This window comes from Mastigoproctus giganteus, chromosome 3 (assembly GCF_048544385.1).
Source record: "Mastigoproctus giganteus isolate SK-2022 chromosome 3, ASM4854438v1, whole genome shotgun sequence".
Taxonomy (NCBI): Eukaryota; Metazoa; Arthropoda; class Arachnida; order Uropygi; family Thelyphonidae; genus Mastigoproctus; species Mastigoproctus giganteus.
The window spans coordinates 120,977,815-120,988,909 of NC_143577.1; the positions used below are offsets into that span (position 1 = coordinate 120,977,815).

Consider the following 11,095-nt stretch of genomic DNA (forward strand, 5'->3'; position numbering starts at 1 on the left):
TGACAAGGAAATATTTCTTGGTACACTGCATCGCTTTGGTGATTAGGCCTTGGACGGCATCTATGGTCGAAGATCCCGATTTGAAGCCGTATTGCTTGGGTGAATTCAGATTTGCCTCATTATAGTGGTTGTAGATCCTTTTATGTAATAATCTTTCGTAAAGCTTGCTTAGTGTCGACAATAAGGCTATGGGTCTATATGAATTGGGATTTTCCTGGTGTCTGTTTCGATTTTTGAGGATCAGTTTTAGATTGGCCGTCCTCCAGCTGGTGGGAAACTGGCCCTCTTTGATACAGGTGTTGTACAGTCGGAGTAGGAGGTCCGGCATAACCTCCGCTGCTTTCTTGTCCATTTCCGGCTCGATGAGATCGGGGCCAGGGCACTTTTTGTTCCTGGTTTGTGATACCGCTTCTTGTAGTTCGTTGGCTGTGAAAGGGGGTTCTAGTTGTTGGGTCTCATATTCTTCGTTTGCTTGGCAGATGGCTTTCTGGTCCTCTGTTAGTATGCCTGGTGGGTCTTGGATTAGATTGCTGAGTATGTTCTTTATTGAGTCCTGCCATGTTGCAGTGAGTGTTCCTTGTGCCGTCTTTGTTGCGGTCATCACTTCGCCTCTTGTTTGCGGTGACTTTATACATCACTCCCCAGGGTTCAGTATTTCCTGTTACTTGGACAAGTCGTTCCCAGGATGTTTTCTTGTTTTTCTTAATAGTTTCTGTATAAAAGTTTCGGATCTGTCTATACTGTTGTCTCAGTTCCGCGACTTCCGCCCGGGGCCATGTTCTTCGTGCCCTTTGATACTGCTTTCTTTTATCCTGTACTTGTCTTCTCATTCTTTGCAGCTCCGGGGTCCACCATGGCATTGCTCCCGTCATCGGAGTTTTCCTTTTCATGGACGCTTCCGCTGCATTGGTGATTATGCAGGTTATATCTTGTGCGAACTAGCTGGGGTCTATCCTTTCACCTTCGGTCTCCCGTCTGTCCAAGTCCTCCATGTACTGTCTCCCTTGGGTGGATAAGAAATTGCAGTAGGCGTCCCAATTTGCTTTCCCGATTGCGAATCTGTTTGGCGGGTATTTAGTGGCGACTGTTCTAGCCTGATTCCTTTGTATGCTGTAAGTGATGGTTCGGTGGTCAGACGTAGTCCACGCGTTTTGCACAGTCCAGTGGGTTACGTTTGTATCTATATTTCTGGACGTTAAAGTTATGTCGATCGTTTCTTCCCATAGCACGTTACAATACGTTGGGAGGCAGAACGGCTGGTTTATGACTGTAAATATTGAATTTGCTAGGAAGCCTTCTAGTTTCCGTCCGTTTGAGGTTCCCCTGCGGTCCGGTTTGGCACTATACCAGACAGGTGATCGGCAGTTAACGTCCGCCCTACCAGGGTTGTCTGTACTGATTGTAGATATGTTGTGGCAAAGTCGATTTCTACTCCAGTAGAGGGCTATTATGTAGTAACTGCCTATGGAGCATATTATACGGGCACAGGCTGCCCAGGGCGTGCAAAGTTGTGGTATCTTTGTAACCGTTATCTCTGGATTTCTTACTAGTACTACTGCCCAGGGGGTGTCTTCGTTGTTTTGAATAATTTTATAATTGAGCGGGTATCCCCTTACTTGTTTCTGATTGGTATACGGTTCTAGGACTATGATAATGTCGGCATTATCCTCATCTGCTTGGAGTCGTACCTGCTCAACAACCGCTCGAGCTCGGTGGGCGTTTAGTTGGTGTATCTTTAGTACGCCGCAATTGTATTTTTTATGTTGTATTCCCATAATCAATTCTTTGTTGGTAGGTGCCTTTTACCCTGAAAGTAAGTGGGACAGTTTGAGTCTCGGATGGAGTGGTTGTGATCCATTCTGAGGCTTTTGCAATTGGTGCAGATGGGTTCCTTAGTTTTGTTGGGGCAGGTATTAAAATCATGTTCTCTCTCTGAGCAGTGGCCGCAGGTTAGTTCCTTTTGGGCACAGGTGTGAGTGGTGTGGCCATATTTGCAACATCTAAAGCACGTCGGTATGGCCACATGCTCTCTAAAACGGAGGCAGCTCCACTCGACAAAAATCCTGCTTTGGTTTTTTTAGGACCTGCCAGGCAGGCGGAGTCAGCTCAACTGTCCAGTTATATCCTCCATATGGTTTGGACTGGGTTCTGTATTTTGGGGTCAGCAGTGTAGCCCCTTCTTGATTCGGTAGGTGGCTTTTTAGGTTTCTTCTATATATTTCTTCCGTGAGTTGTTGTGGTTGTAGATTTTGGTCCACATTGAAAATAACTATTGATGGGCCTTTCTTTTTTGGGGTCTCTGCCATGAGTCCCAGGGTATTTAGCTTGGGGTTCGTTATTATCCCCTCGGCTTCCTCCTTGCTTTCCGTCTCAATTATGATACAAGGACTTCTTGTTTTCCGGATAGACTTTATCCTAGTGTCTTCGAAGTCCTCTTTGAGATTGTTTATGACTTTTTGCTTTATTTGTTCACTGGAGGGTCGCTCTTCTCCCGTGGGTCTCAGTATGACGATGATCGGGGTTTTCAATAATACTTTCTTTTGTTGGATTTCCACTTTGTTTGTTTTCTCTGCCTCGTTTGGTATATTCCTCAGCGCTTGGGCATATGTGGGGGCGCGCTGTGGCATTTTGTTTGCCCCACATTCCATATAGGTTTGTAGCCGTGTAGATATTCTCTCACTTTATAAGTATGTACCATGGAGAATTGTCTCCATTTTCTGAAATATTGTCACAATTTGAGACCTCAGTCCGGAGGAGATCCTGTTAGGGTTCTCTTTGAATATATTTTCAAGGGCCGTTTTTAAAATGAATGTTTTCTCATAGACGGAGCCCTCTGGAAGAGCGTGGTTCACGGGTGGTTCCTGTTGTTTGTCATCGTTGTTTGTTTCCCTTTGAGATGCTGTGTGGTCGGGCTGCTCTCTAGACTCGGTCTAGGAGCGGGTCACTCGCTTATTTTTTCGCTTGGCTTGAGAGGCCCCTGATCGGGTGTCCTCCATATCTTCTGTCTCGTCAATAATGTCGAGGTGGTCACTTTGTGACTGCATCAAGGATTCCATAATTTTTTCTGTGTTTCCTTCCATTTAGCGAATTCCGGATAACCGGGACAGTTCGGTTTATCGGGCGTATGTTGGGCTGATCTGGTAGGGCACTGAAAATGCTGTCGGACGATGTCCTCCACAAATCTGTGGTTGAATTTGAAGGTACACAGGTGGTTATTGAAGTTTTGTGCTATCCCCTTCGGTCACTAAGGAAGGGGGGGGGGAATAGCCTAGTGTGAAAATGCTCCCAGAAGAGCAGGATTACTTCTCATAAGGGCTTCCTGGGGCGCCGGAGGCAATAGTGGAATTAGTAATTCCGTGGAATACATACGTAAATAGTTTACAGTCAGCCAGGCAAAGTTTATGGCAAGGGGGGGGAGTCACTGAATTCATTACTTTTGGTTTAATGTACATACAGCAGTTATCAGCACAGTTTGGTGGAGCAAACTTCCTACTCGGTTTTAACACGGTTTGGGAACCTCCCCAGTCAAGTACAAACTACCGACGTGGCCACTGCTTTATATCAGTGCCTCTCTATGGCCTTGCCGCCTGCCACATGGTGACCATTGCAGGTCTGGCAACAAAGGACACAGATGAAAAACGCTGGTAGTTTACTAAATTCCCAGTAGAATATAAAAATAGTCTCACCTAGGGAATCCTCCGATTAAGTTCTTTCAGCTTGAACACTTTTTTGAACTATATGCACATTTTAAACTACTAAATTCCATTAAAAATCAGGAGCGCGATAAAACGTGCCCGGACACTAAGGCCGCCATATTCGACATCAGGTCTTCGTATAATATAAGGTATAAGGTATAAGGTATGTTAGTGTCTAACGGCTCCAGGGATTTCTCCCATCTCCGCGGGTGTACATTGTATCGGGGCCAGAGATTTGAAGTGTGTGGGGGTCATGTGCTGTATATTGTGTTGTGCCCTTTGTTCCTCCGGTCTATTAGCCGCCGAGCCCCTAGTGGGACCCGACGTTACCACACCATGCCGCGGGGAGGCTGACCGGGTGTACCACTGTAGCTAGAGTACTCTGGCAGGTCCTGCCACCTACTTTCCTGGGATTTCAGTGGCTAGGACCAGATTTGAGAATGAGATGATCGCTGTTTCTTGAGCAACGGTTGTAATTTTAACAGAGCGTAGGGTTGTTCGCTGATAACTTGTTCTAGGGCCAAATAGGTCGGGCAGTAATTTTGATGTTTTTAGATTTAGACCTGTGGGGAATGCGTGTGTGTGTGTATATATAAATATATGTATATACACACACACGCACACATATATATATAAACAAATTAAAGAAAAAAAAAAAAAAACGTTGTGCAAGAGAAAAGTAAGGGAGGAAGGCAGAAGACTGGAGGGTAGGAAACAGAAGAAAGGGGCCAATAGGGAAGATGGCCCCTGATGACAGTGTGGCATGCCCAGTGCCTCACCAGAGAGAGGAGTGGGGTGGCGGGTGGACGAAAACCACCACCCCACAAAAAAAAAAAAAAAATCATTCTGTAAGAGAAAAATAGGGATGGGGGAGTAAAAGAACGGATGGCAGGAAACAGAAGAAAGAAGCCGAAAAAAAAAAAAAAAAAAAATGAGAGAGAGATATACTCCGCAAGTTCAGGGTAGGTACAGCTAGCACGGCCAGTCAGTTGGAGCCGACAACTTGCTGGAAATCCAGCAGTGTGAGTGCTGCTATGGTGGATGGGTCCTGTTCAGTAAGGTCTAGTTCAGGTGCCGTCATTGGGACTCCATTTGGTGAGTCTGTGTCGCATCCAGAGTGAAGGCTGGTCCAGTAGTCCATCAGAACGAACAGTGGGGGTGGTCAAAACCGGGAGTCCAAGATTGATGGTCAAGTCCATGGGTCGATGCTAGGCCTCTTCTTGATGAGATGTGTCACATCTGGTCGAGAGAAGTTTGTCCAGAAATCAATGATGAGGAATTTGTCAAGGTATGTGCGGACCCTGTCTTTTATTGCACTGCTGGTCAAGTCTTGTGCAAGTTGGTCCAAGGCGTTAGCATCCATGGCTCAATGATGCGTAGCAACAATTGGCAGTCATGGTTGTTATGACCTATTGATTCAGATACTAAGGTGGTGGTAGCGCTTTCTGCCTGGTAAATAAGTCCATTGCAAATTGAGTCAGAGCTCGGTAAGTTTCTTCATTCTGTAGGGTGAGGTGTTCTTGATTTTGGTAGTTGAAGCGTAGTTTTGTTATTAGGATCCCCCTGAAGTCCTCGTAGATTTCACAGCTGTGGGCAAGGTGCTCCCACGTCTGATCCTCTCCACAGTGGCAGCGGGGTGAGTCTGAAATTCTGAAGTCATGTAGTTTTTTCTGGAAGGAGCCATGTCCAGTGAGGAGGTAGGTTGCATAGAGTCCTGGTGAAAACCAGACAGGTGTGAGGGGGTAGGAGGTCTTCGTATATTAGGTATTAGGTATTAGGTATGTTCGGGGTCTGACGGCACCTGGGATTTCTCCCATCTCCGCGTATGTTCTCTGTATCGGACAAGCCAGAGATTTAAAAGTGTGTGGGATATGTACTGTGTAGTTTGTTGTGCCCATTGTTCGTCCGGCCTGTTAGCCGCCGGGCCCCTAGTGAGACCCGACGTTACCAATACCTGCCACAGGGAGGCCGGCCGGGTGTTACCAATATTTGTACTCTGGCTGGTCTTGCCACTTACTTTCCTGGGATTTTAGTGGCTAGGACCAAAAAAAAAAAAAAAAAAAAAAAATCGAGGTTGATATTAGTGATACTTTACAAGTTAGTATTAATAGTGCGCGACGTGGGGCTGTGCGGTGAAAGTGAGTTTTAAAAACCAAATAGGTTCGGGCAAGAATTTTGATGTTCTCTTTTGATTTTGACATGTAGGGCTAAACGCTGTGCAAGACAAAAGTTTGGGGGGAGGATGAAGACTGGGGGGAAGAAATTGGAAATAAGGGGCCGACAGAGTAGATGGCCCCTGCAGGTAGTGAGGCATGCCCGTGCCCCACCAGAGTGAAAAAATTGGGGAGGCAAGGAGAGGCAAGCCTCTCCTCCCCAGGAGTTTGGAAAGAAAGATCCGCTCAAGAGAGTGCGGATTTGGGTCGCCAATAGGCTGTTCCGGCGGAAGAGTGCCACGTATGTCGTCTCCATCAGTTTGCAGGCCCTAAAAAATTGGCCGTTGAGTCTCATCTAGGTGGGACACTAATAGGGGGTTAAATCTGGATGTCATCCTTCCAGACTGCATGTGGTCTGGGGCTTATTTTCTGGTCATTATCTTGGGGTCATAATCAAGTCTACTGGCTGTCATTATTGGGTTTTATCCCTTCCGTGATGTTTGCTAGTCCTTACACTACCTTTTGTCATTATGTAGTGGGGCTATGCTGCAAGGTCTTGGGGCAGTGTCCCTTTGTTCTGATGTCACGGCTATTTAAAGGTGTTTTTTCGCTTCTATTGGCGGTAATCATGACTCTTGTAGTTCGACAATCTATTGTCACTTGTCTTTTCCTAGTGCATTTTGTAGTCAGTCCAAGGTCTGTATAGTCGGTTCCTCTGTGTCGTCTCGCTGCTATTTGCAGTTTTGTTTTGTCTCATTCCGTTAAGGTCTTCGGTATATCGCGGCTAGTGTTTGGCGCCTGCTAAATAATCCCTGGGCAAAATCAGTTAAGGCTAAATATTCTTCTTGTGTATCTAGTAGATGTGACTCGAGATCCCTCGGTAAATCTCTAGGGGAACTCTACATCATTTCCCTGTACTGTCGTCCAGAAGCAGATATCCTCCCGTACATTCAATATCTGCATAAAGTGCAAACTGAACTAGCAGGAGCCAAGATCCTTGTATCCGCCGACTTAAACTGCCGCTCACCTTTGTGGCACAGTGAGACCCCAGAGCGTAGAGGCTCCAGAAATGGGCAACACATGGAGGAGTTCCTGGCCAATAGCAGCTTTGTTGTCATAAATCGCTCTAATAATCTACCAACATTCAGTTCAACTCTCTGGGAGGCCACACTAGATGCCACCATGGCAACTAGATCCCTAGCCGGTCACCTCAATGACTGGAAAGTGCAGGAGGATTGGACCTCCTCCGACCACAGGGCTATCACCTTTACTATGTATAGGTCACTCCACCGTACTCAGATAAACTGTTACAAACAGAATAGATATGCTGTCAACAAAGCAGACTGGGGAAAATTCAAAGAAGCCATCACTAGAAATGCACAAAACTTGCCATCCAACCAGCTCCACAAACAAACTCCGGACCAACACCAACGCGCTGCCACCAATGCCATTGTAAATGCGGCTAATCAAGCAATCAGGAAAAGGACCCCTCGGCCAGGAGCCGTTCCGTGGTGGTCGCAAGAACTTGATATTTTAAGAAGAGAAATGAACCAGAAGAGACGCGCCTTCCAAAGAGCCAGACGGACCTGGCCGGCCCCTGAGGTGGAACCACTCAGGCAACAGTAGAGGGAGGCCAGGAACACCTATACTGCGACGATCAGGCAGCGGAAAAAGCTGTCCTGGGAGCATCTGGTCTCTACTGTCGGCAACTCTGACCCCTGGAGTATCATCTATCGGATAGTCACAAATAAGCTGCCAAGGGGGGAGGTAACCCCTTCCACCATCACTCCCCAGGGTGCCATGACCAACAACTGGCACGATACTGTAAACAATATACTAGACGCCACTTTTAAATCCATTGAAGGAGACAACACTCCTGAACAGCAACTGCTATGCCAAGCCAACGATGCATACAAATCCCCCAGGACGGAGGAGCCCTTCACCCAAGTAGAACTCCAAATTGCTATTAACAAGATAAGAAACAGGAAAACCCCAGGATTAGATATGCTCGAGCCGGAAATAGTAAGGAAAGTGGCTGAGTACACCCGAATCTGCTCCTGGACCTTTACAACCACTGTCTCCACTCAGGCTGGTTCCCTACGGACTGGAAGGTGGCAAACATTAAATTGATCCTTAAAAACCCTTCAAAACCACAGCACAAGCCGGACTCCTATCGGCCAATAGCACTCCTGACTGTGCTCAGCAAAGTGTTGGAGCAGCTGCTCAGACATAGGATTGAATCACACTACCTCACAGCTAGCTTAACAGCAAACAAACAGTTTGGCTTTAAACCTGGAAACTCAACCCTCGACGCACTGGAATGTATCCTTAACATGGCGGAGAGCTGCCGACAAAAATACTTTCTCCTCATCTCTATAGACTTTGCAGGGGCGTTCGACACCCTCTGGTGGCCGAGCGTCCTCGCAAGACTCAGAGCAGCCCAACTGCCATCAAATCTATTCAGCTGCATAAGAAGCTACCTAACAAACAGACGGATCCTGGTACAGGCCCCTTACTGCAAGGTAGATCGACAGATACACCGAGGATGCCCCCAGGGCTCAGTATTAGGCCCCCTCCTGTGGAACTATGTACTGGACGAGTTCCTCTCCCTCGACTTAGGGGGTGTACAGGCATTGGCCTATGCAGACGACCTATCCCTAGCCCTTACTGCAGATTCAAGAGCCCAACTAGAAACTCTCGCGAATGCAGCAGTAACCACACTGCAAGAATGGACGGAAAGGCATCGGCTCACCATTTCGGCCACCAAGACTAAATCCATCTTACTTAAGGGCTACCTAACCCCAACTAGACCGCCGCAAATAAGAATCAACAATAGGACAATTAAGCTAGTCACAGAACTAAAGTACCTGGGAGTTATCCTGGACCGTAATCGGTCTTTCACCCCACACCTAAAATATATACAGGCTAAGATGAAAAAATACGCTGGCATGCTTGCCAGAGTCACACGCTGCGAATGGGGCCTGAAAAGGCGCACACTTACGATCCTTTATAAAGCAGCCATTATCCCGGCAATCGCATACGCCTCCGGTGTCTGGTTCCACAAAGCCTCAACAGCGGTAAACCGCAGACGACTGGATATCATACATAGACCCATCCTATTGACCCTCACCCGAGCATGCAAGACAGTCTCTACTCATGCACTACAAGTGATCACGGGCGCTCTCCCTCTTGATCTTGAGGTGATTCGCAATGGCATGCTTCAGCAACTCAGACGTGGCAAAGTCACAACCTTCCAGGACCACACTACGGACCCGGCTAATAACTGTAAAGTTGAGAAATACAGGCTGCAAACGTACTTGACATCGATATGGCAATAACGCTGGACGATTTCTGACAAAGGAGACATCACGCGAAGGTTCTTTCCAAACTTGCAAAAGGTGTACCCAAAATATCCGACATGGCTCTGCCCTGGTCTCCACGTCACCTACCTTCTCACAGGACATGGAGCTATCCGCCACAAGCTAAACCTCTTTGGACTGACAGATAACCCAGCCTGCGCATGTGGTTCCCTCGAGACCTGGGACCACCTGCTACACGAGTGTGAACTGTACGAAGATCTGCGTGGACACCTCATCACACAAGTCCAGTTCAACCCCAAAAATCAGGAGCACTACCTACTGGAGGACGAAGGAACCTACAATGCCCTAACCAACTTTGCTCAGTGCCTCTTTGAAAGACGCCAGACTCTTCCTTTGCCGGAAAATCTAGGACAACTAGGATAAATACAACAACAATCACAACAAATGATGAACCAAGATAAAACTGGACTGTGCCTGAACTGCACTCTCCCAAATACTGACCGATGGAGGACACCGATTCCATTTGAGAACTGTTAACCAAACGCATTGACTACAATCGGACCTTCGGGAGTCCACCCTGACTGTGACTGAAGCCTATCCTACTGAATATCCACCAGTGGATGGACCTGGATCCCACGAGTAACTACTTAATAAAAGACCAAGCATGATCTGCACAAATGTCAGACAGACCTGGACTGAAAACCTGGACAGAGATATCTTCACTCCACTCCTGGGAATATCAAATGGGGCAGCCCTGACGCCTTGGCACCCGACTGAAGCCACCCCACATGTATGCCCTGTTGGCGAATAGGCCAGCTCCCTTGCCTGGCCTACTTTCTACCCTTCCCTGGCGGGGGATGAGGGGACAGCCCTGCTGTCACCTCCCCTTCTCGCCACCCCTTCTTTTCCTTCTGGTGGGGCATGGGCATGCCCCACTGTAAACTGGAGTTGTCTTCCCTATCGGCTCCATACTTCTATCTATCTCCCCCCCCAGTCTTCAGTCTCCCTCCCCACTCTACCTGCACGCTAGTGAACGCCCCACACAATCTAAATTCCACAAGTGAAAATAAATTTCGCCCACCATTTCTTTTGACCTCCTAGCACTTCCTCCTCAACGTGATCACATTTTTATTTATTTATTTTATTTTATTTTATTTTATTTCATTTATTTTTATTTATTTATTTTTTTTTATTTATTTATTTATTTTTTTTAAGGTCCTAGCCACTGAAATCTCAGGAAATTAGGTGGCAGGACCTGCCAGAGTGAACTACATTCAAGTGGATACCTGGTCTGCCTCCACGGGGCGAAAGTGGGGCAACGTCGGGCCTCAGTAGAGGTCTGGCGGCTAAATGACCAGATGAACAACGGTACAAGGCATCACACATATACAAAGTCCATACACTTTTAAATCTCTGGCTTTTCCAGTAAACTGGTTCACATACAATGTAACCTACGCGGAGATGGGGGAAACCCCTGGTGCCGCTTGACCCTAAACACACTTTACACTTTACACTTAAATAGTGAACTCTAGTTATTAGTCTGCATCTAAGGTCTTCGTATTGGACACACTCAAACATAATGTGCACCCAGCTTTCTTATTCCCCGCAAGTACAACGCGGATCCTCCACTATTCCCAATGCTGTAAGCTTTGCATTGAAAGCCCCATGACCCATAAGGAGGTAGGTCGTGTAAAGTCCGGGTTGCAGCCAGGTTGGAAGAATGGGGTATACTCTGTCTACGTCCGGGATGAACTTTTTGGTGATGTTCCCTTTTGTTGTGTTTGTCCAGCGGTATTGCCAGGTTTCTTTTAGGTATTTCTGCAGCCTGTTCTTTTCAGCCTTGTGGGTTGCATTGTTATCCACTGTGTAGTCTTGGTGGGTGCAAGGCATTCCTTTGGTTATATAATAGGCTATTCCAATACGTATG

General features: G+C 47.0%; 1 protein-coding gene across 1 annotated transcript; it reads right to left on the bottom strand.

Annotated features, from left to right (window-relative positions):
- Positions 1 to 938: 938 nt before the first annotated feature.
- LOC150088253 (uncharacterized) lies at positions 939 to 1,775 on the bottom strand. The gene has a single exon (XM_090370084.1). The coding sequence runs from the start codon at positions 1,773 to 1,775 to the stop codon at positions 939 to 941; it is 837 nt and encodes a 278-aa protein (XP_090226210.1).
- Between the last annotated feature and the right edge of the window lie 9,320 nt (positions 1,776 to 11,095).